The 26,250-nt window shown below is 44.3% G+C and overlaps 1 protein-coding gene across 1 annotated transcript in view; it reads left to right on the forward strand.

The window, feature by feature from the left end:
• The window catches only part of CTDP1 (CTD phosphatase 1), a 936,891-nt gene that overhangs the window by 146,108 nt on the left and 764,533 nt on the right, over positions 1–26,250 (forward strand). The window contains exon 5 of the mRNA XM_086965522.1: positions 4,626–4,776. Coding sequence (XP_086821648.1) covers positions 4,626–4,776 — 151 coding nt within the window. The remainder of the gene's footprint in view (positions 1–4,625; positions 4,777–26,250) is intronic.

Raw genomic sequence — 26,250 nt, forward strand, 5'->3', positions numbered from 1 at the left:
TCCTATCCACAACTGGTAAACAAAAAAGATCGATTTCTGAAAAATGAATGTATAAAACGTTAAGGTATTACATGTCAGCAATTTAGTTCCTGTTTGTTTCACACGTTTTACTTAATCTTGCAGTCCTTAAGAGTGTTCACTATTTCCAGGATGGTGTATTTCTGGTTTTTTTGTGTAGCATATTTCTCTTGGAAGCAAAAGAGACACAATTGATGGACGGAATGCAGAACAAATCAAAACATTCTCACCAGGAAGCAGATCTGGGTTTAATCCATCATTCTTTTGCTCAACATGCCATCCCAGTTTAGACCTGGCCATATGCAAATCAGTCTTGACCCTGTGCCTCATGGGAACTTTCCAGCCCAAACTGCCAAGCCAGGTCCTCCCTGGACCGGAAACAAGCATCTTAGAACTGGTTTCGGGGTTTCACCCCTCATCAGCCAGGATAGCTTGAATCCAGTGGCACAGTGAGGCCGAGACCCACGTCTGGGCCTACCCGGCGCACATTTCACTTGGACAGTGCATACATGGAACTGAGTCGCCCTCTGGTGTTTTTAACCGGCCACCTTTGAGAGCTCTGCAGCAAAGGCTGAATGAAGACAGTTCAAATGGTTCACAGTGCCTGTCAGTGGGTCAAAAAGGTGTTCAGAATACTTGGTCATCCAATCATTGACCTCTCTGTTGAAAAAACAAATCAATGGTCACTTATTCCAGTTGCAATTGTGATTCTGTGCAACTGTGTGTGAATGAGGTACACAGTTACAAAACACATCAAAATTGGAGTAGGGTCAGAGGCCAAAGTTTAACGACTCAGCAGGATATACAGCCCCAAACTAACATCAGAAAATACAAAGAATATCCTGCAGTCAACAACTATAAAGACAGAGAATAACCGTACGACTACATAGACTGATCAGCAAAAAGTACGCAAAATTTTTACGGATTCCCATCACTCACCGATCCCAGTGACATGCTTCATCATCTGGGTCTCCTTTATAGGGCTACTACTCCACCATAATGATGGAGGAGCCCAAGGATGTTTTACAAAGTATTAATCACTACAGATGTGAGCAAGTATGATGAAAAGAGTGTATGGGAAGAAGGTGCAGTGCAAAAAATTGTGATGTGAATCTAAAATTGAAGCGGAATCAGACTATAGTTTTATTCTTGTCTGATCCGAACAAACATTAAAAACAGTGCAAAAGACAGGGCGGGTTCAACAGATAACCGTCCATTTACAAGAATTGGTCGACATGTTTCAGCACAAGCAGGCAAAAATTAACCTAGTGCTTTCATCAGGACCTCTTGAGTATAGAATGCTACTGCCATACAATTCAGTGATGTGATCAAGTGATAAACAAAAAAGGATACGCTGCGAGTCTAGCTTCTCACAGTTTCCATTCCTCTTGCCTCTTGGAAAATCTATGAGATATAAGAGGTATATAGAACAGTCTTGGAACACAGTTATAATTTGTCTTTAATAAAATCATGTGGCTTAAATTAGCCATCAGATACATTCAAAAAGTACCTAGAATACACTCCAAAGAGTGTTACCTCAAGGGTATGGAGGAAACGCCTCACCCCACCTGGCACCAGCTCAGGGCAAAGGAGGCACCACTCTATAGAAGAGACAAAACAACCAACCCTAGTTTAGTATAGTGTATCGACTCCTCTTAACGTTAAAAACACAATCGTAATGGCCAATTGTAAAGTGAAACCCTCATCCCTCACATCAATTCACTCACTCCCTTTATAATACACATTGACCACCTCTAGATATTGTGGCCATATGTTATGTTTGAAAATGTGACAATATCGGTTTGTATATATTATCATTCAGTCCCGATATGTCTGACTCTTAATAGGTTGAAATAATCATGGTTAGAACGTATATAGAACTTATATAATCTACCCAAGGAGGATATATATTGTGCAGATTGACTTCAACACTAACTTAAAAACTGCCAAGATGTGAAGCAGCACATTACTAATAGATATTAGAACCTCGGAGCAACAGTTAGCCCCGTGATAATCGAAAAAGACACAGAATTCTCATCTGGAAACACGCGCATTCACTCACCTAACCATCGGTACCTCAGGCGGTCATCTCAGCCGCCGGGAAGGTACCGATCGGTAGTATCGGCGGTGTTTATAAAGAGCCTTAATCATTGTTCGCGGGTCTGCTCACTACCTCGTTGTTTGGCAAACCACGCGAGATCACGCTCGGAACTACTGACCATACCTAATTAACTTAAAGTACATAGGGCATGCCACTCTTAAAGACATTGGACCTCTGCACATTTCTATCTAATGTTAGGATTATATTGAATGCATGTACAGTACTCAGTACACTACAATTCCCAGCATTCCAGTCGATTGTTTGCAGTTTGCTGCGTGACCCCATGTAATCACGTTGAATACAATGCCTAACTTTGCTCTCCCTGAGGTGAAATCTATTCCCTCCGATAGGCTTTTGTAATTTACATATTAGCTGCAAGCTCCAATTCAGGCGGCTCTTATTAACCTGTCACATTTTTCCGAAGATTAAATAACTGAGCTACATTTCCCATGAGAATTGGGTATTGTCAGTAGTTCCGAGCGTGTTCTCGCGAGACCACGTCTGTGATCTCTCGTGGTTTGCCAAACAACGAGGTAGTGAGCAGAGCCGCGAACAATGATTAAGGCTCTTTATAAACACCGTCGATACTACCGATCGGTACCTCCCCGACGGCTGAGATGACCGCCTGAGGTACCGACGGTTAGGTAAGTGAATGCGCGTGTTTCCAGATAAGAATTCTGTGTCTTTTTCGATTATCACGGGGCTAACTGTTGCTCCGAGGTTCTGATATCTATTAGTAATATGCTGCTTCACATCTTGGCAGTTATTAAGTTAGTGTTGAAGTCAATCTGCACAATATATATCCTCCTTGGGTAGATTATATACGTTCTATATACGTTCTAACCATGATTATTTTAACCTAATAAGAGTCAGACATATCGGGACTGAATGATAATCTATACAAACATATATTGTCACATTTTCAAACATAACATATGGCCACAATATCTGGAGGTGGTCGATGTGTATTATAAAGGGAGTGAGTGAATTGTTGCGAGGGATGAGGGTTTCACTTTACAATTGGGCACTACGATTGTGTTTTTAACGTTAAGAGGAGTCGATACACTATACTAAATTAGGGTTTGTTGTTTTGTCTCTTCTATAGAGCGGTGCCTCCTTTGCCCTGAGCTGTTGCCAGGTGGGGTGAGGCTTTTCCTCCATACCCTTGAGGTAAGACTCTTTGGAGTGTATTCTAGGTACTTTTTGAATGTATCTGATGCCTAATTTAAGCCACATGATTTTATTAAAGACAAATTATAACTGTTCCAAGACTGTTCTATATACCTCTTATATCTCTTATAGATTTTTCCAAGAGGCAAGAGGAATGGAAACTGTGAGAAGCTAGATTCGCAGCGTATCCTTTTTTGTTTATCACTAGATCACATCACTGAATTGTATGGCAATAGCATTCTATACTCAAGAGGTCCTGATGAAAGCACTAGTTTAATTTTTGCCTGCTTGTGCTGAAACATGTAGACCAATTCTTGTAAATGGACGGTTATCTGTTGAACCCGCCGTCTTTTGCACTGTTTTTAATGTTTGTTCGGATCAGACAAGAATAAAACTGTAGTCTGATTCCGCTTCAATTTTAGATTCACATCACATTTTTTTGCACTGCACCTTCTTCCCATACACTCTTCATCATACTTGCTCACATCTGTAGTGATTAATACTTTGTAAAACATCCTTGGGCTCCTCCATCATTATGGTGGAATAGTAGCCCTATAAAGCAGACCCAGATGATGAAGCATGTCACCGGGATCGGTGAGTGATGGGAATCTGTACAAATTTTTGCGTATTTTTTGCTGATCAGTCTATGTAGTCGTACGGTTATTCTCTGTCTTTATAGTTGTTGACTGGAGGATATTCTTTGTATTTTCTGGAGGTACACAGTTGCCAAGTATTGAGAAGGCGAAAGTAAATGAAAATGCAGTGCTTACTGGTGAGTAGGTAGGTGCGTTGTGTTTTGGGGGTTGTGAAGTGAAGTTCTCTGGTTATACTGCATAAACAGCTACCTACGTCATTATGATATCAAATCGCTTGATTGATGTCATAACTACACTTTCATACTTGTTTTAACCATCTTGCTTTCTCAAATGTGCTTTAAAATGCATCATTTGCTCACTCTTTTTTTCAGAATTTTCCCCAGATGGAGACACTCTCCCCACCCACTCCTTTCCAATCCTCTTCGATGGTCGGGCTCACTCGCTACGCTCGCCACAGGGCCTTCATCCCACACTTTTAGGCCTACTTCTTTCAAATGTCACCAGCCACCACTGGTTCTACATATATTTGAGCATGCCAAATTATTCCAGTCTGTCATCGAGCCTGTTTTCTAAGCACATTCTTTTTGTTACGAAGTATAGCAAATACAGGATGATTGAAGTTTCTTCCTTTTTTTTAACGAGCTGTGTAACCGTTGTTTTTCTCTGCGAGTTCAGTGACGGTCATTTCTTTATGTTTAGATTGTGACTGACAGAACTGTTTTCATCTATCCTTTCCTTAGGGTATATTCCATTTCCAGTTAGGCCGAGGGGAGCCCATGCTGCACACGCGGTTACGTCCCCACTGCAAGGAATTCCTAGAAAAAATTGCCAAACTCTACGAGCTACACGTCTTCACTTTTGGTAGCCGGCTGTATGCACACACTATAGCAGGTGAGACACACTTTGTTGAAGTGAGAGTGAGGAACGTGGACGTGTTTTGTAATCTTATGACCCGTACGAGGTGGAAGGTTAAGGAAACCGAGATGCTGACTTTGTGCCTCTATCCTAATAAAACACGTCATACAAGTCCACCTAAATGGGGCAATGTAAAGATTGATGCGATAAATGTAAATTCGAACATAATGATATTTATTTTGAAAGTCCGAAAGATTGAAGTATGCATTTGCCTTCATCTGACGACTTGCTTTAGGTTGCCAATTTGTAATGTTTTTCTGCCATCTAGTGGCCAAGGCGAGCCTAACTAACGAGATTGTTGCAATTCCCGAATTATACATTTCTAGGTGGCTGGCTCGAAGATTAAGACAGTCCGACTTCCTAGTCCTATTGCAATGGACTTTTAGTGAACGCCAGTTCTATTGTACGTGATTTATGAATGCACAGTACACTACCTTTTTGCTTGAGAAGCTTATCCTAGATATTTCGGATTCGTCCCTATGTTTCACAGGGAAATTCAGATTCAGTCCGATTTATTATAGTTAAACAGCTTTTCCGTTCAAATCATGTTCATGAATACATTTTATCGAAACCTAAACAAAATGCTTAGTTGTATAATAAAACCGAATTCTAAAACATTTCTAGAGCCATTGATATGCAAGATTCTGCTGCAAGTAGCTATCGAGTAGGCAAAAGTCTATCAGACTGTGCTCTAGCCTCTAGGTGAAGCTGTCCGTGCTAAACGCAAGTTAACAGCAAGCACTGGGTAAGCTAATGGGTATCGACTTTGGGACCTATTCGCTCTGCCAATGCCCTTTGTTCTTGTGGCACAGCACCAGCTGGAATAACTGCGATTGTGAAGTCGCGCACGCGTGCACCATGCTGTATTTGTTCCACCTGGCCAATTTTTTAAATCCACCACTGCAAGATGGGTAAGAATTCTTTTTATTTTTTAAGTAGAGAGAAGCTCTTATTTACAAAGTGGAATGGCCAGCAGCAGTTTGTAAAAAGTAATAAAGAGAAAAAAACAGCACTGGGATGGTTACAGAGGGGCAAGGGGAAAGCAGCACACAGGGGAAAGGAACACAACGCAGCTTGTGGGGGTGAAGCGAGCAGCATGGGGGCACTGAGGGAAGCACATCGATGAGCTGGAGCAATACAGAGAACGGGGGAGGTAGGAAAGGGAGCACTTGAGGGAGACAGTTGAAAAACACATGAACCCTCATGGAGTGGTTAAGGACAAGAAAAAAATCGTTCTGTCATAGTGGCCAGTGGAACAACACAAGTAAGAGGATACACTCCAGGGCAGGGTCAAGAACAAAATCAATAAGAGCATCCTTCAAATCAGAATAATGATGGACAATAAAGCCAACCAATGGTAAGCAATAGACCACTCAGCTCTTTAGCTGGGTGACCAATGAAACTCTGAAACTTAGAGAAGAAAATGTCTATAATATCTGTATTCTAGTTTAATCGGGAAAGAGACAAAATACAGTGCAGGCTTTTTCACTGAAGTCACCTATTCCCAGTAGAACATGTAGAGATTTCCAATCAAACCTCATTTTCTCAGAACCAAAAATCAATATCCCTTCTGAAAAAGAAATCCGAAAGGATTTAGGAAAAGAACTTGAGGAAAAACTCACTGATCACAAGAACAAATGTGGATCTGGCATGGAAGACTGAGCTGCAGCATAAAAGTTGAAGAGTCCCTCTCTAGTGAGTACAAAATAACTCTTGATCCATTTTTACGACTTGATGCCCTGAGCCAATAGTTCATAATATTCTACAGTTGTCTGCCAAACGGTATTCCAGAATGCTGACATATAGGGATTTCGCAAGTGAGGATTATACATGTGTATCTGATGCTTAAATAACTACCCTGTCCCATACCATTAGGGCAGGTACCTCTGATTCAGAAGCCGAAGTCCTTTAGAGCCTAGGAAAGCAGCACGGAGTTGAAACCTGTAACCCACTTCAGATTACAATACATTGGGAATGAAATATGAAATGCACCAAATGAGGCAGTCCTCCCAGATATCTGTCAGCAATCTTGCTTTTAATCTGTTCCTTTGAGAACTAAGGGTTTAGGAATGACCGACACCCCCACATGCATATTGACTTGGGTGCATCCTTATTAGCCCATGCACCTGTGATTGTGAATTCACAGAGCGAGTTTGGTGGAACACTTGACTTGTTACTGAAGTGTACGAAAAGCTTGCTTTTTACAATGCTTATGTGCCCAGAGACGTCCAGGGTCTAGGCTCTGTGAAATATGTCCATGGTATCTAAAAACACCTTCACATTTACCCAGATGCTTGCAATGCTGTAATGCGCTGTATCTATGAAGGAATTTTAGTGCTTTACATTCATGTTTTACTTTTACATCATATCCTTTGGATTTCACCGCAGTGTGAAATTACTTTTACCTTGACACATCATTGAACTAATGCTTAAATGAAGTCTTCAGGACTAGGCCTGTATGTTGCTTTCATTTGGAGAAAAGGACTCAACCCAAGTGTGTTTCTGATATGATCTCTCAGCCGAGAGAATAGATTGAGAGTTGTTCATGAACCACATGGCGAAAGGAAGCCTGGTACTTCTGTGCAAGGACAGTGTGATCCCTATGAGCTCGGAAGAGAAGGGACTCTGATTACATTTCATCCAGCAGCACGCTGATCACCTGAAAGAAAAACATTAACCTGCCCGATTTTCTACCGTGGACAAAAGGATGGGGCGTTAATGATCGAAAATAGGAGAGAGATCTACAGACATGGCAAGGAGACTGAACTGAACAAATAATTTCTGAAAGCATATTTCTGTTGCACTAGGCTGATAGCTTAAACAAAACAAGCATTGGCATAGCCAATAGGTCTCGCCTTTAGGTCTTTAAGTGTTTAGCCATGTGGCAGATTAACCTGGGTGCTACAACATCTATTGTTATTTAATGAGCAGCACATTATCCAGTGTGTGTGTGTGTGTTAGGGTGCACCATTCCAGTGTGTGTGGCCTATCCCTGACCGCACCAAGAGTACCCTACGAATAATGTATTGTTTACAGTCTGTTTGGCTGTACTGAACAGAACAGATGCAGAGAAAAGATATCAAAAAGTGAGTACTGTCAAATTCACTCTCATTTAACAAATGCAGATTGTGTTACACAACTGCCTGGAGGCTGAATCTATACGTTGTACTGTTATGACATAATCACTAACATACAAGCTCCATATAGTCCCATCACCACCACTCTTCACAAGATGTAAGTGCTTAAAATAGCTCTACCATTCACGGATCCACAATATTATTCGCGGTTTCAAGTCCGCCTTAGTGCATTTGCAGTCTAGCAGCAAGGGTGTTATGCGCCTTAATGCAAGCAAGTAATTCCCCCCGCCATCATCTGGCATGGCCGGGAGTAAAACAAAACTTTAACTGTAGTAGAGGGGGCCCTCACACTGCTAGACCGGATGCCAGTGTACCTGCTGCACTTTGGACAACCACAACCAGTGCATTTATAGTCCCGGACTGTGCAAGGACAGCCCCTAAGAGTACTGTGCGGATTCCCAAATTGCACAGAAAGAACGGCTTTATAACATACCTCGTATACATCTATAATGTCTTAAAACGGAACACTTTAAAATGAAAACGGCAGTAAAGACGAGCACTGCCCTGCACGGAGCAACTGCCTGGCGCTTCCCTTATGAATGGATCGATGGTATCAACAACAGAACGGCACACCTTGATTAAATGTTATTCGTCTGATTATACAACAACAAAAACAATGAATTGTGACCAAAGTTGGAGTAACTTTGTTATACCCACAAAAAAAATACATTAGGTTGGTAGGCACCCATCTCATTTGCTCCTACCTCTTTGCTGCTGGCCCAGCACGACCCCTGCCCAGAGCAGCAGCAGGAGGATGGTCCTTTGGCGGGACATCTCACAGGCAGGCTCGTTCCGGCCCTGCAGCAGGCAAAGGATGAATGCGCAGCCTGCTTGTCCCAGTGTCCCTGGCGACCCTCGTGATTCACAACGAGGCTTCCGAGTCCTCACCTTGAACAACAACCTTGCTAAAGGCGCAACTGGGTCTTCCAAGTAACTCCTGCCACCTCCTGCTGGAAGAGACCAAACAGAGGATCATTTGGCCCTGCTAGCCTGGCAGCCCTTGCATCTTAGTATTCCTTACAGCCCTACAGCGTCTATTCTGTGATGCATGCTGCACTGCCCTGAGGCACATCTTCACCGCAAAGTGGAGGCCCTATGCATGCTGTAACTGAGGAATGGGGTGGAAAAACCAGTGTCAACTCCTGAAGCCCCTGAAACATTCCTCAGCCGTGGCTCTTCTTGTGTATTCAGAGACACAAAATCAGAGCTCCAGATGCTCTCACCACATCATTAAGTGCCATAAAACCAGAGAAGGGTACATTAAGGACATAGGGAAATGCAGGATGAAGCTGGAGTGACAGAGGGATAAGGGACTGAGCGGGGATCTGGCATCAGGGAATTTTTAGGGATGGGAGGATAAAGGACAAAGAAGGAAAAGAGGTGAGAGAGGGAGAACGGGGTAAAACTGTGGGGAAAGAGTGGCAACGAGAATGACAAAGGTAAGACCCTGCTAGAGAGAAAGTACTCGGGGCCAGATAGAAGGCAAAAGGGTGGGAGTGAAAAACCCTTATTGAGATGTCTAAAAAGGGGAGGTGGAAGGAGATGTAAGGGGGCAGATAGGAAGAAAAGAGGATCAGATGAGACAAAGGAAGAAGAGACGAGGAAGAAGAGGTAAAAGATGACTTGGTCAAAGAAGCTTAAGGGATTTGACAAATGTGAAGAAGGGAAAATAGAGAATGGTCATAAGAGGCAGAGAAGGGCCAAATGGGCACAGCTATGGCAAACGGTCGGTGGATGACCAGCAAGGCATAGGGGACGACAAATGGGTGGATAAGAAGGAAAAAAGGCCAGAGAATAGGCAACATACAGAGACCGAGGAATAGAGGAGGACGCGGAGATTGGATAAACGTGAGACTCCAAAAAATGGTTTACAGCAAATATTACAGAAGAAGAGAAGGGAAACCACAGGCGTACAGATAGGAGCGTGGGTGTACAAACAGGCACGCCGTTTACTCCCACCACAGCACCCTGTTCTCACACGCACACTTGGAGTTCATCCTGCTGTCTGTTTATCTTGCATAGTATATTATACTAGCGCACAACCTTGCAGTTGCCAAACGCAGCGGTTTACTAGCTCAGTTTAAAGACATACGTTCTTTAGTTAGTTTACCAAACTTCGTTTGTGTGAGAAACTTGTGTTTTTCGCACACAACAGGAACCCCAAACACTGAGGGTGCAGTTCATGCAGACAGTTCATATGTGCTGCCCACCTCCATGCCAAAGAGCAGCAGAAGGAACAACTGCCCAGGGCAGGAAGTGACAGCTGTTCCTGCCCTCGGAGCTCTCTGCAGCATTCGGATCTCATCTGCACCACAACATCAGATTGCACGTGGAGGACAGTGGGATCCTGGGGAAGCAAGTCGTCCAGGCAGGGCAAAAGGCCGTGAGGTGGCGTGGAAACGTCCACTACGGCGTCAGTTCATGGAGCAAGTCGGGGCAGTTCGTGACGCGCCGCCGCCTCAAGTCCAGTCTGCCGCTGCACGTGGCGATATATAGAACAGACGGGTGCACGAACCTCCTTGAGGAATAACTGAGGCTGTGGGCTTCTGTGTGTCATGCATTCCTGCAGATTTACTAGCCAGTTGTGGCGAGTCAGGCGTCCTTACCAGATAGTTTGCGGCGCTGCCGTGGCGTCTCTTCAGAGGTGCTGCAGTCGTCTGTGGAGATTGGTGCTGTGAACGGCGCCGAACATTGCGTTTCCACGATTTACACCCTGCCTTGGAATTGTTCAAACAAAACCATTTTGCCGCCAAACTGTCGAACAGGTGACGAACAAATGGCTGATTTAATCAATGTTTTACTTGGAGGCGAAAGACTGCATAGGACCAAGCCTTAACGGGGTGAACAAGCTGTGAAGAAAGACAGCTGGCAGAAACAACTGAAGGAAAACTACCCATGGTAATATTGTACGGTTTACACAACGATGAATGGAAAATAATTTGTTTTTCAATACTTGCTTTTCAGGGATAGCATTTCGATCCATTGCATAAAGTGCACACAGTTCACAAATTAACTCGATTTAACTGGTGCAAACTGCAGACAATCATGTCGGCATCATGCAACACTTTTGTCCACAACACTACAGAGGAAAGGATGGGTGCATATTGTTCCTGTTATTCCCCTGGCCCCATGGCTGTGTCACCTCCTCCGCTCTCCATCGGTAGCATCAGAGGTGGACCCCGGAGCCCCTGCTTTCACCATCAGCGCCATCACACCCAGCCCCCACCCACCCCCGGGGCTTCTCTTGCCCCCACCTGGCCATCGGTGCCATAAAATGCACCGAATTCACCGCATGAGATCCAGTGACACCCCCGGTGGCCCCTGGCGCACCAAGGGGCAGTGCAGTGCTCCTTTACCTTGGGCATCCACAATGCTGACTCATTGCGTACGTACTTTCCAAAGGCACTGACCTGCATGTGACCCTGTCTTTGGAAGAGGAGCTGTCCTGGTGTGCGCCGGGGAGAAGCGCTGTCCTGGGAGTGACTCTGCCCCAGCGCCGCCGGCCTGTCACTGAGAGACTCCTGGGTCTCCTCTCTCCTGTGCCAGGCACTCACTCACCAGTTTCCCTGCAGACAGATATTGTCCTGTTGCCTACAAGTAAAACGGCGATCCCGCATTCTTTCAATTTCAGAGCAGGATGTTTCTCGTGATTGCTCCATCCGTCAATTCCGTTTTTAGGTCTCGCCTGTCGATGCGCATGCGCATCGAGCAAGCGAGACTATGGGGGCTTATCCACTCTTTATCCAACTTGCAAGGAATCGTGGCGATTACTTGTAGTGCCCGTGACTTTTAAGCTCAATGCGCATGCGCATTGAGCTTAAAAGCGCGTGCACATGCCCCCAGCCGCCTGCCTTGCCTACTCTCCCGCCCCCTCACTTCTTGATTGCACGGCCCCTCGCCGTCTGTTCCCGCACTCCTCCCACACCCCCGCTCCGCCCCCTCCCCTGCCTGCCATGTCGCGTCGCATTTCTCCTCCCCCCTCCCCACAGCTCCCCTCCTCCTACTCTCCTCCCCTCGCCGTCTGTTCCCGCACTCCTCCCACACCCACCCTCCGCCCCCTCCCCTGCCTGCCATGTCGCGTCGCATTTCTCCTCCCCCCTCCCCACAGCAATGCCCTCCATTTTGACTCGCTGCCTCCTCCTTGTTACTAACTTGTTCTTTAATACCTTTGTTTCGCGATATTTGCGTCAAAGCCAAACATTTCTATTTTCACTGTGAGTAAAAGATGTTTCCCGCCCCTACTCGGTGACTAAAAATAATTACATCCGAGCGTGGGATCCTGGTGGATGCCGACCACTAAACCCCCAGGCTGTGTGGAATGCGGTTCTCTGTAGGGGTATATTGCATTTCACAAGGGACAGGATGAAAGTTGCCTTGATAATATCTTTTCAAAAAAATAGCAGGAAGCTGTTTTTGGACTCGTCACTGACCCATCGCGTTCCAAATAACAGGGACAGTGTATTACGTACAAGGTCTATGGATGCCCAAACCTTGGTTTCATCCTGGTGTTGGCAAAGTACGTTAGGCAGGATAGCAAAGCATTTTTGCTACTTCGCTGCCTAAAAACCTTGGCGCAAACTTTGTGTCTGGTCTTCTGCCTCATAATTGATGTGCGTTCAAACGTAGTCATTTCAGGGGCTCGGTTGAAGGCTCGCCACTAGGTCATGCTGAGATCTGCAGGTCACAAACCGAATCCCACCGAGGCCGACTCAGCCTTCCATCCTTCAGAGGTCAGTAAATTGTATAACATTGCAATGGGTAATAAAAACATCGGTTATTCGCACTGTTAAGAAACGTCAGAGGTATGCCATGGAGCGCTATCTAACCCCAAGTGATTAGAGTAATTATATCTGTTTTTAAAAGATGTATTATTATGTTCGAGGCATATGGGCTGCAGATGGTACATTATGAATAGATCGCCATCTGGTGTTGGGCTCGGATGATTGCACTTTGTTTTTCTCTTGGAGAGTCTTTTGTATCTTGGTGACTCCTCCCTTAGTTGGTAGTGCGCATGGGCATCGGCTCCATCCTTAGATTGTTTTTTTCCGCCATCGGGTTCGGATGAAGATCGAGACGCTCCAGATCAATTTCTGAAGAAAGTGATTTTTCGGCGCGTATTCCCTTTCCAATTCGACGGTATTGTTAGCGAACGCGTTCTTTTCCATTCCGACGCGTTACAAATTCAAAATAGAAGAGAAAAACTTGGATCTACGTCGAGGAACAGGAGACCTTTCTCGGCGCAGTCAAGCCCGGAGTCCATGGAAAGGACTCCATTCAAAAAATGTCCATCGTGTGGTGCTAAGTTCCCACACAAGGACCTACACGAGGTGTGTAACCTCTGTCTATCGCCTGAACACGAATCCAGGGACTGCGAAGCCTGCGCAGCATTCTCCTCCAAGCTAACGATCAGAAATCGTCGAGCTCGGAGACACGAGGCTTCCAGAATGCAGGCGGAGGCGATCCCGGAGCTGTTCGGAGACGAACAAATCGAGGAAGAAGAGGACCAGTCGGGGTCGGAAGGGGACCAGTCGGAGGTTGAAGAACTCTTCAAGCAACAAACCGTGAGTGACGACGTCCCCTTACCGAAAAACCGACCCCGTGCGGTAACGACCCCGCCCTCGGGCCCGGTCAAATCGCTGAAAAAAGTTTCCGACGCCCCGCCTTCGGGCCCGGCAACGAAACCGAAACTGAAACCGAAACACTCGGAATCCCACCACGTCGGATCCGAGAAAAGGGCGTCATCGACTTCGACACCGAGGCGGCATACAAAGGAGAGCTCGGTATCGAAACATTCCATGTCGAAAAAGAAATATGATGTATCGCCCAAAAGACACTCGATACCCAAAAAGTCGGAATCGAGCAGACATTCGGTGTCGAAAACAGAAAGATCTGAGGATCGAAAACAAAAACAGCTATCGGAACCAGGACCCTCGGTACCGATTCAAGAGCAACAAACAGATCCCAAGCAAAAGATCTTGTTTATTGACCCACAAACTGGGAAAGTGGTCACGAAGAAGAGAAAGAGTGAACAGTCAGAAGATAAACCTCTTCCTCCAAAAAAGAGAACAATGGGGACGAACATAACTCCTCCTGCTTCTCCTCGTCCTAGAGACACACCCTCTTCTCCTATTCCTCACAATAGGCCACATATTCCTACACCCTCCACACCAAGACCAGCTACACCTCAGTCAGATGTAGACAGTGATATAGGGGAGGGAGAACCTCAAGGGGATGACGAATCTATCCAGGATGAGGAAGATCCATGGGAAAATTACGATGTAGGGTCAGATGAGGACAACGACCCAGAGCTAAACCCCTCAAAGCCTTCACCACCTGATGATAACACAGGTTTTGTGCAGCTCATTAATAGGGCAGCAAAATATCACAAACTAGATATGCACACAGAACCTCAGATAGAGGATTTCTTGTTAGAGACTCTACCTAGTGCACAGAGAACATCAGGTACTCTTCCTATGCTAAAGGGTCTTCTCACTCACACAGAAGAAATATTCGAAAACCCAGTGAGAGCCAGGGTGTTAAACCCAAGAATCGATAAAAAATATAAAGCGGCTCCAAAGGACCCAATATTTATTAGAGGGCATGTACCTCTAGACTCGCTGGTGGTCTCAAACGCTCGTAAGAGAGCAAACTCATTATCTACAGGAGAGGCTCCTCCACCAGATAAAGAGTCGAAGTTAATAGATGCATCAGGCAAGAGAGTAGCATCACAGGCAGCAAATAGCTGGCGTATAGCTAATACACAAGCTCTACTCGCACGTTACGACAGGGCACATTACGATGAGTTAGAAAAACTTCTCACACATCTTCCAAAAGAACATCAGAAGAAGGCAGACCAATTAATTCAGGAAGGTAAAATAATAACTAATACTTCCATTAAGTGTGCGTTAGACGCAGCAGACACTGCAGCAAGGTCTATTAACACTAGTGTCATGCTAAGAAGGCACGCATGGCTCAGAATCTCAGGATTCAAACAAGAAGTTCAAACAGCCCTACTGAACAGACCATTTGATCAGAAGACATTGTTCGGTTCAAGTACAGACGAGACATTAGAAAAGATGAAAAAGGATACAGAAACGGCTAAGTCAATGGGAGCATTGCAACAGCCAATGCACAGAGGTTCCTTTCGTAGATCCACCTATAGAGGGGGCTCAAAAAACACAGGAACAAATCAGCAATCCACATCTTTCACACCAACATCACCCAGAGGTAATTCAAGAGGTAATTACAGAGGTAACAACAATAAGGGTAGAGGCCGCGGAAATAATAACAACCGCAACGCCTCAACACCAAAACAGTGACTTCATAGATCTCCCCCCAGACCACATAACACCGGTCGGGGGACGTCTATCACAGTTCCTACCTGTCTGGGAAGACATCACGTCAGACAAGTGGGTGAGACAAATTATCCAACATGGTTATTGCCTAGAACTCACAGCTACCCCACCAAACATCCCCCCCAAACAGCGCCCAATGAGTCAGGATCATCTGACATTGTTAAGAGAAGAAGTGCTAGCACTTCTACAAAAGCATGCAATAGAGAAGGTCCCAAAGGATCAACAAGGAACAGGAGTATACTCTCTATACTTCCTGATCCCCAAAAAGGACGGGTCCCTACGACCAATATTAGACCTCAGACCTCTCAATGCTTACATAAATTCGGAGCACTTCCACATGGTCACGCTCCAACAAGTACTCCCTTTACTGAAGAAAGGGGACTTTCTTTCTACACTGGATCTAAAAGACGCTTACTTTCATATCCCAATTCACAAAGCCCACAGAAAATACCTAAGGTTTGTGTTAGAAGGACAACACTACCAGTTCAAGGTCCTTCCGTTCGGTGTCACAACAGCACCGAGAGTTTTCACAAAATGCCTAGCTGTGGTGGCAGCACACCTAAGAAGACAACAAATACATGTCTTCCCATACTTGGACGATTGGCTAATAAAGGCCAAATCCAAGGAAGAATGTCTTCACAACACACAGAAGACAATTCAACTGCTGCACCACCTAGGGTTTACGGTGAACTACAAAAAATCACACCTGCAACCAAACCAGATCCAGCAATACCTGGGGGCTACAGTAGACACAGAAAAGGCAATAGCATACCCCAACCCAATCAGAGTACAGACAATGGTCGGGTTAATACAAAAATTTCAACCACAACACTCACTACCAGCACGAGTGTTTATGCAACTATTAGGCATGATGTCCTCTTGCATACTGCTAATACCACATGCCAGACTACAAATGCGCCCACTACAAGAGTGTCTAGCGACACAGTGGAATCAGGCTCAAGGTCAGATTACAGATCTGGTGTTGGTAAACGACCGGACGTATCGCTCTCTGAAGTGGTGGAACACAGAAAACATTTCCAAAGGACGGTCGTTCCTAGAGCCAGTTCCACAAGTAATAATAACAGCGGACGCATCGCTCTCCGGATGGGGAGCGCATATGGACAAATACACAGTACAGGGGAAGTGGAGTGCGCAGCAAAAGAAGCTGCACATCAACTACCTAGAACTGTTAGCAATATTTCTAGCACTAAAAGCTTTCCAAATGCAAATAACAAACAAGGCAGTCCTGATCAGAACAGACAACATGACTGCAATGTATTATATTCAAAAACAGGGGGGGACACACTCTCTCCAACTGTCCAAACTAGCACAGGACATATGGAGATGGGCCATTCCTCAAAAAATCTACCTGTTAGCGGAACACCTACCAGGAATTCAAAATCAAATAGCAGACATCCTAAGCAGACAGTCAGAACAAGTTCACGAATGGGAACTGCACGACCAAATACTACAGCCATTCTTCCAAAAATGGGGGCAACCAGAGATAGATCTGTTTGCAAATCATCAGAACGCAAAATGCAAACAATTCGCATCCAGGTACCCACACCAAAGGTCCCAGGGCAATGCACTGTGGATAAATTGGTCCAACAAATTTGCTTACGCGTTCCCTCCTCTACCACTAATTCCATTACTGGTGAGGAAACTGCAGCAACACTCAATGACAATGATACTAGTGGCACCCACGTGGGCAAGACAGCCGTGGTTCACCACGCTGCTACAACTCTCACAAGTACCACATCAAAAGCTAAGGTTATTACCCATGCATCTTACACAGAACCATGGAGAAATAATGCACCCAGATCCCAAACAACTGAACCTAGCGATCTGGCTCCTGAGGTCATAGAGTTTGGATATTTAGATTTACCACCAGAATGCATGGAAATCATTAAACAGGCAAGACGTCCTACCACTAGAGCATGCTATGCAGCAAAATGGAAGAGGTTTGCTATACACTGTAACAGTAAGCACATCAACCCTCTGGACGCATCCACTAAACAAATCATTTGCTATTTATTACACTTACAACAATGTAATCTAGCATATACATCTATTAGGGTTCATCTAGCAGCCATAGCGGCGTACCTACAAAACAGACAACACCTGTCATTGTTTAAAGTACCAGCAATTAAAGCTTTCATGGAAGGACTCAAAAGAGTCATTCCACCAAGAAGACCACCTTCCCCAGTCTGGAATCTCAACATAGTGCTTACCAGACTCATGGGACCACCCTTTGAACCGATGCATAGGTGTGAAATACAATTCCTCACATGGAAGGTGGCCTTCCTCATAGCTATCACGTCACTTAGAAGAGTAAGTGAACTGCAGGCTTTTACGATTCAAGAACCATTTATGCAGCTACACCAAAATAAAGTGGTTCTTAGAACAAACCCAAAATTCTTACCAAAGGTTATTTCAGCATTCCACATCAATCAGTCAGTGGAATTACCGGTTTTCTTTCCAAAACCACAAACAGTAGCGGAAAGAGCCCTACATACACTGGATGTTAGGAGGGCCATATTGTACTATATAGAGAGAACACAAACTTTCAGAAAGACAAAACAGCTATTTGTTGCGTTTTCTCCCACACATAAAGGCAATCCCATCTCCAAAGCGGGCATTGCCAAATGGATTGTAAAATGCATTCAAATATGCTACTTAAAAGCAAAGAGAACATTAACTGTTCCTCCTAGAGCTCACTCTACACGTAAACTAGGAGCATCTATGGCATTTCTGGGAAACATTCCACTAGATGACATATGCAAAGCGGCTACCTGGGTTACACCGCACACTTTCACAAAACACTATTGTGTAGATGTGCACACAACACAACAAGCTAGAGTGGGACAAGCAGTATTAAAAACATTGTTTCAGACAGTTGCAACAGACACGGGCGACCACCGCTAGGGAGAGAACTGCTGTATAGTCTATTCATAATGTACCATCTGCAGCCCATATGCCTCGAACGGAATATGCTACTTACCAGTATGCATCTGTTCTTGGCATAGAGGGCTGCAGAGTGGTACATGCCCTCCCAGCCTCCCCGGAAACCTGTGTCTGTTCCAACACTATCTTATTTAGATACACTTACATGGGCACTCTTATCTGTATTCTACTATACTACTCCATCTAACCCTACTATGGCAAAACAATCTAAGGATGGAGCCGATGCCCATGCGCACTACCAACTAAGGGAGGAGTCACCAAGATACAAAAGACTCTCCAAGAGAAAAACAAAGTGCAATCATCCGAGCCCAACACCAGATGGCGATCTATTCATAATGTACCACTCTGCAGCCCTCTATGCCAAGAACAGATGCATACTGGTAAGTAGCATATTCCTTTTTACTTCTGCACAGTGCTAAAAGCAGTGCAAAAGTTAAAAAAATGTTATGACATGCGAAAGTCACGGAGCATAGAAATATTAATATTGGCGTGCAGTTCTAGATTTTTCTCTTGCTGTTTTAGATTTGTCCTATATGGAGAAAACCTTTCAGTATTAGGTAATTGGGTCTGTCCTAAACACAGTTTAACTTTATCACAAGTCTTATATTTTATTTTAAAAAACATAATAATGATACATAAATATATGTATACATGCAATTTTTCTGTCAACCTTCTTCCTCGTTTGTCTGTTCTCGAGGCATTCAGATTTTGCTTTCGCTTGCCACAGTCTGTAGCCTAGCTTCAGCTACTGGCTCTCTTCACCGCGATTGAGCCCACTTTGCTCTTGCACATATGCAAATACTTCTAAAAAGGAGTCCACTTCAGTCCCAGGTCCGGTAAACCCATACTGCCATAATTAATTAATTTATTTATTTTACTATTATTCACCCCTCTCCCCCAAAATTGTACCCGGACCTGCCTACGCCCCACATGCTGTCCGTGCGCATTTAAACTTCACTGGACTGGTCCCTTCTAACTGCACCTCAAAGCTCTCGGGTCGTGGCATGTGTGTGGCCTGAACCTGCACACTTTCAAACGCCCCTGGAGGGCACTTGAATCCCCGCTGTGCTATCTCTGGTATTTGGGAGCTCCGCCCCCTGCATTACACTGATACCGCCAACCCTACCACACGTTAAAGCAACCCGATCATTCTCACCCCCCCCCCCCCCCCCCCCCAACCAACCCTACTGATCCGGTGACTATTACATAAAGGTAATTGCGAGAACTGCATGCTGTGTTTGTCTACTTGGCTCCATTGGTTGCCGCTGAATCACACCACCGGTGTATTAAACCGCATTGTTGCATCTTTTAGACTACTCAGCAGGCCCTCTCGATTATTCTGACCGAATTGCCCCCTAGAGTGCATCTTTTGCTTATGTTAAATGAGGATTAAGATGAAGAATTATCGGCACAACGTGAAGCATGTGTGCAGGTCCGCAGAGAGGGATATTATTTATTACCATGGGGGGGGGGGGTCGTGATCAACTCGTGCCCTCTTCCGAATCAACGTTAAGCTGCACTAGTTTATATAGCGGACATTTTTCCACTGTCCTACATCCACCACCCCCTCACACCCCCTAACCCTCACCCTCACCACCTCACACACCCTCACTCACCCTCACACACCCTCACACACCCTCACTCACCCTCACACACCCTCACCCTCACACACCCTCACACACCCACTCACCCTCTCACACCTGCTGCACTCTCCTGCTCTCTAGAGATGTGGCCTAACGACCAGAGCTGCCATCTGTCACGTAAATACAAAACATGTTGCATTCAAAATGCTATAGGTGTCACATTCGCGAAAGTTATAACTATTGGCGTTGTAAATGACAAAGCTATCAATTTAGCTATTTGGAAAACCAACAAATAAATAAAATATTTGTCATTTACAAGACCAATAGCTCCAACTTTTCTAATGCGAGACCTATTGCATTTCCAATGCTTGTTAAGTGGAGCTTGTGTGCTGAGATGGCTGTGTGCTAAGCTCTCTGCTGTCATCTAGTGTGACCTGTAAGCCTCGAGTTCGAGTCCCAGGAAGGCTAGCTCAGCTTTCCTTCTGTATCCAGCATATAACATATATTTTCAGTGCTTAGGAGCGGCAGAAGAGTAGTATAGAGCTGTGTATGCATTTCAAGTTGCGGAGTTGTTGTATACTGATGGGATATATAGAAAACGAACTTCGGCATAATGACGCAACGTGTTGGGTAAAGTGGGGCGCTGCTCACAAGTACCCTTTAATCTGCCTGGAACAGTAAATGAGTATTAAATAAACCGGAGGATTTTGGAACACACTTCATCTAATTTCAGCAATATGGGGAGATAATAAGCCCCAAACTGTTTTCTATTTCAGGTATGCCTGTTTGTTTTTTTGAAATCGGTTTAGGGTTTTTAATGTTCAAGTCCCACCCACCGTTCTATTCTTGAAGGGCTAATCATGTTTACAGCTACAAATAATAGCAGTGTAAACAGATATTTTAACAAAGTCCCCCAAGAAACAAAAGTGAAAATAAATTGAGTCTACTGACAAACTCTCAAAGTATGGGTTTGCATTTTTGTGCGCCTTTTGCAAACTCAGTTTTGGGACATTCTGGTAGAGGACACTAGTTTTTAGACAAAGTCTCAGTGAAGTATGGGTTTGCACACGGTGTGTCGTCCTTAGATTGGCAGGGCGGGCAATCTGCCTATTGCTGCAGATTCACATTCACCCTCCCACCTCCCCGGCAGGCATTCACTGGTGTCATATTTCATGTATTGTACATTCTATATAAAAGTAGGAACATATATTGTAGTATTACATCCATAGTGCCCGATTTTTCAACATATATGCTAGCACTATCCTCACTCGCCATTATGGCAGGGTAAAATGAACTCCAACTATGGAACCGTTGAACATGCGCATTCTTGAAGAGGAGTCGCGACATAACATCAGCAATAAAAGACTTTTTCTAGAAAATCAAGTTGTATAGTCAGAGCCCAACACTAGATGGTAGGAGTGTGCTTAGGATGTGAATCTGCAGCACTACACGCTACAGATAGATGCTTACAAGTTAAATAACGTACTCCTTTCCTTCCTCCTTTGAGATGGGTCTTTGATGAATTAGATATTTCAGAATATGTGGCATTTGGTGCTAGGCTGTACTCTGTTTTGAGGAAATCTGTTGTCTCTGGGAGATCAGATTAGCAGCTGCTATGAAATTGGTGGACACCGTTTGCAGTCCTTGCTTTAGAGCAGATTCCAAGGTGGTCAGCTGTCCTTAAAAAATATATTCTTGCAAAGGATCGTGTTACTGTGACCTCCTTCTTGTGAGTTGTTGGTGCATACCTCTCCGACAGCTGGTATGAATTATAATCTGGAGAAGATAGGTACTTTTCATATCTGTTTGCCATGCTTCATCAGTGGGAGCTCATCCCCCATAATGTGATTTATCTTTAGCCTCTAGCTAGGCCATGGATGCAAACTTGCCCAATCCAGCGGGTATATCAGCAGTAAATCCCAAGAGGGCCTTCTCTGGTGTGGGGACAATGCCTATTGCGAGCATCTTTTGTAGTATTCTAAACACCTTATCCGAATATGTAACCATTGTAAGGCAATTCCATGCTATATGTTGAAAAGCAGCTTTAAACTGCTTTATATTTCTTGCATTTCACTGTACTTCCAGGTGAGAATTGAGCAAGATGTTCTGGGGTGTAATACACTTGATGCAGAAATTTTAATTGCAGGAGCTTATATCTGTATTCAGTGGTACATATTGATATTGAATTTGCGCACAAAATACCCCCACCACGTATCGGAGATTTCTTTACACAATTCAGGTTAAACCTTCTGTTTTTTTTTCTTTTCTTTTTTTTGTTGCAATATTTACTGGAAAGGCTCATGTGGAGAGCAAATCTTCAGGCATACAGGAAATTCTCTCAGCAAAGTCTTCCCTGTGGTTCACCTTTTTCAAAACTTCAAGCTTTGCTGGAAAATTTGGGAAACCAGAGAGCACCGCCCAAGCCGAATGTCTTAGTCTGACATATCAATATCTCCAGTGAATTATTCCACCCTCTGTCCTGAAAAGCTTGCAGTCCCTTGAAGGTTGCCTCCAGAAACATATTGCCCAGCACCACAATGCCTATTTTCTGCAGTAATCTAACTGTAGATCATTCAAGTAATAGTGAAAAAAAGGCTTATTCTGTATGGATAAAAGGGGAGTAGGGTTCTTCACATCTAAGTAGCCTACTGTTTTCCACCAAGCCTATGTGGTGGTCTATTACATCAATTGTGTCGCACCTATGTCTGGGTTTGCATGCTGTTACGTTAGGTAAAGAGTCTGGCCGAAACAGTATCTGTTCCTCCCTTATATGTGTGAGAGCTGTAGCGGTATGAAAGCAATATTTTTTCGATGACCATTAAGTAGTCAAAAAAACTCGGGGGTGTCTACATTAGGGAAATATATGTTAAGTGAAACTATAGGTATTCCTTGTGTGTCCCATGACCAATACCCATTGCCCCCCTATCTGCCTGCCATTGCTGCAGAATGAAGGACACAGTCTCTATCAATATGGCTACCCCTCTGGAATAGGTAGAATACGATGCAAAGTATATGTTGTCCCCACCTGGTGGCTAACAAAACTTGCATGCCTGGTGATGTGTGCTTTTTTTCCCCCGCAGAAACCGTTTTCGCTCCATGGCGGTCAAGATAGGTCAGGACCTAGTGTACTTCACGAGCATTGTTCAGCCCCCAGACATTCCAACTGATCATCTTAATAGTGACTGGTATAAAAGCATGCTTAATTTATATAATATTGACAGCAGTCATTGAGTAGTTGTGGTGGTCCACTATATGGCATGACATTTTCCATGTTGTGCGAGGTTACAACCACACATCGTAACATTTCCAAAATAAATCCTGACCCTCTCGCCCACCCATGCCAATCCCATTTGTCAGCAAATTATCCCTCCCATGCCAATAGAAATATCGAAACTCATGCAGCAGTGTTCTTAACCCCTTCTGGCGAGCTAAAGTATGGAGGGGGGGGGGGGGTGCGAATGAGGGCATGCAGCTGGCCTGGAGTGACTGAAGGACCCCCACTGCTATGAATTTTTTTACCCATCGGGCCATTGCATATTCAGCCATCTCAGACGGACGCCATCCCTCCCGTACTGTACCGTAACCACAGTTACCATTAATACAGAAACATTAACATACCATTGCCACTGAAAAGAATATACACTGCCCCTGAAAATACTGTCTAAACCGTGTCATTAGCTTCGTACATTTAAAAAAATGGGCATCTAATGACTCCCAAAAACACTAGTGGGGCCATTGACCTCCATATGTCTGAGTACAAAGTAATATACAACGGGAAAAAAGCAACATCAGTCTCATTGTCACTGCAAGCAGAGTTCCAGGATCGTTCCTTTCAGCTTGTCCTGGATCTGCCACCATTCATGTGAACTTACCTTCCGGACCTCACATGTGTCTCCATGAAGTTCATTGCTGCTTCTGGCTGAGTGAAGAACACCCTTCCATTAGATCCTATTCTAAGCTTGGCTGAAAAGAGCATAGCCAAAGTACTTTGTAAATCGTTTGCCCAACTGCTTCTTCAACTCCTGAAAGCATCGCCTGGCTTACTGCAAAAGAGGAGTAAAGTCAGGGTAGAATATTACTGAAGTGCCGTTATGCGGGAGGTCGAGTTGCATGTATGCAGCAAATCGCTATGTAGGTTATCGAAAAATAATGAATTATAGGTTTTTGGCTTCCCTACTTTGCGGCTAGAAAGTTAATATTAAAAAAAAAATTCCAACAGTTCCTGCGAAACAATCCATAATGAATAATTGAGGCACACCCTCGCCCAAATTAATCGGTATAAAAATGGCAGGTCTGTCATCTGAGTCATGGGCGTTGACTAAATCGTACTTTAAAAGGTAGTTCCCCAATGCGGCAGCCCTTTGGTCTGAGTGAGGAATGGATACTTTCACGTCAATCTTAATAGATAACAAACATGACACAAATATATTCAAACCGATTTTGACAGTAGAGTCCCTACGTATTATCAGGTTGGTAGACTTGTTTTTGGACATGAGTTGAATCACAAACAATAATGAAAAATTGTGATTATTGTGGAGTACAAAATCATTATTGTAAAAATTAATTATATAGACCTTCGAATACTTCTGAATCATCACATGAAATACTTGACATACACTGTGATCTCTTAGTAGTAAAATGCAACAAATAAACTGTGTTTACCCTCGTGCCTCTATTATTACTGCTTGATTACAAAAGCAAACCAGCTTTTAATTGATTTTAGCCTATTATTAGAAAACATGAACAACTCCCCTGGTAAATGTCTTTCTTTTTGTGACAGCCGGTGGCAGACAATCCAGTCCTACTGCAATCTGCTTTTGGCGTTTTATCAACCACACATTTAATTATTCTTTGTCTCGTCATTTGCTCAGATCTTAAGCAGCTAAAATTACATGGCGACTATTTCTTATACCATTATTATTATTATTATGTTTCTTATATAGCGCCTGAATCGACCCCCGAAGGGGTATCTCCGCGCTTGCCTTGGGAACCCGTCCTGGCTTTTCCCTGTGAGATAGCCCCTACAGGGCATCCCCAAGGTGAAAGCCAGGCATCCCGCCGCGGGGGGGGGGGCGTTGTGGAGATTAAGCAAGCTTAATGCCCAGAGTTGCAGAGTGTGAACCCATGATTAGGTCAGGCACCGAAGCGAGAATTATCGAGTCCATGGACATTTGAGCTCAAGACCCTGCCGCGTCGGGAATTGAACCCTGATCCCGGGTCTGACTTCTGCTTCAGGGTCTGCCTGCTCTAACCAGTGAGCCACACTTCTCCACGTTGGGACATAATATGATTTTACCCTCTGACTACAAATATTATAACAAGGCTTTTCACGTGCCTTTGTTTGGGTGGGGATTGTGTGCTTTAGGACCACTTTTATTAGAATATTGTTTTTTCAAGATAAATACTTCTTGCAGACACATCTGTTGAATTTCACCCTACCACCACCACCAACTTCACAGCTTCTCTTCCTCTTCTCTCAAGGCATTTATTTTAATAGTGCTATTTTGAGACTGGTAGTCACGTCGTAGCAGTTTTGCATTTGCAGGTAGTTCTGAAGCGATGTCTCTTTTTTCCCCTACCTCTGGTCAAGATTGGATTCCTTCCTACCTAGCACTACAATATTAAATAGCCCTATACACACTCCGCTTGTCAACACCTCTCCCCCTTCGTAGTAGGTAAACATTTAAAAAACTGAAAATCCAAAGGAAGGAGCTCCTGGAAACCTAGTTGGACATCCCTTGGCAGTAAGCACTTCAAGTTTCACTCCAGGAAATTGCCTGTGATATTTAGGCAACAATATCCCTTTTTCAGTCAATCCCTGTATGTACCATTGTTTTGCACTTAGCTGCCTATGTGACCACCTTGCCGCCAAACACTTGTTCTCCATTTGATTAAGTTGTTCCTCAGAAAGAGCTCAAGGCCTTATGCTACCTCCTTTCTACACACCACCATTTAACTTCTGGGCAGGTGTTTCTTAAGGCTCAATGACCCCCCTCTTACTTTTTAATTTGTAATACTTTCGAACTTAATCTAACTATGCTGACTGCCAGGTCGTTTTAAGGCTGCAAAAAAATTTGATCTTGAGCTATCAGGAGCGAGTGCTTACTGACAAGACACTTGGGGTTCTGCAGAATCGCAAAGTTCTACACTTCAACAGAGCTTGTTAACTGTGTATTGTGGGAATTATGAACCCTACCACTGTCTGCCCACTGAATACCAATCACCACTACAGAAGCAAATAATGTAGGTGTGATCATAGACTACAGCTGTTCCAAACACAAGTTATCAAAGTGACCAAAATCGAATTCATCACCATGTGAATCTAAGCAGGATCTTCCTTCACTTGGGATTCTTCAATAGTGTACTTGCATCTAGAGCTCTAGTCTTGTTATAGCTCAACTCTGCCAAGGG

This window comes from Lissotriton vulgaris, chromosome 4_1, assembly GCF_964263255.1.
Source record: "Lissotriton vulgaris chromosome 4_1, aLisVul1.2, whole genome shotgun sequence".
Lineage (NCBI taxonomy): Eukaryota > Metazoa > Chordata > Amphibia > Caudata > Salamandridae > Lissotriton > Lissotriton vulgaris.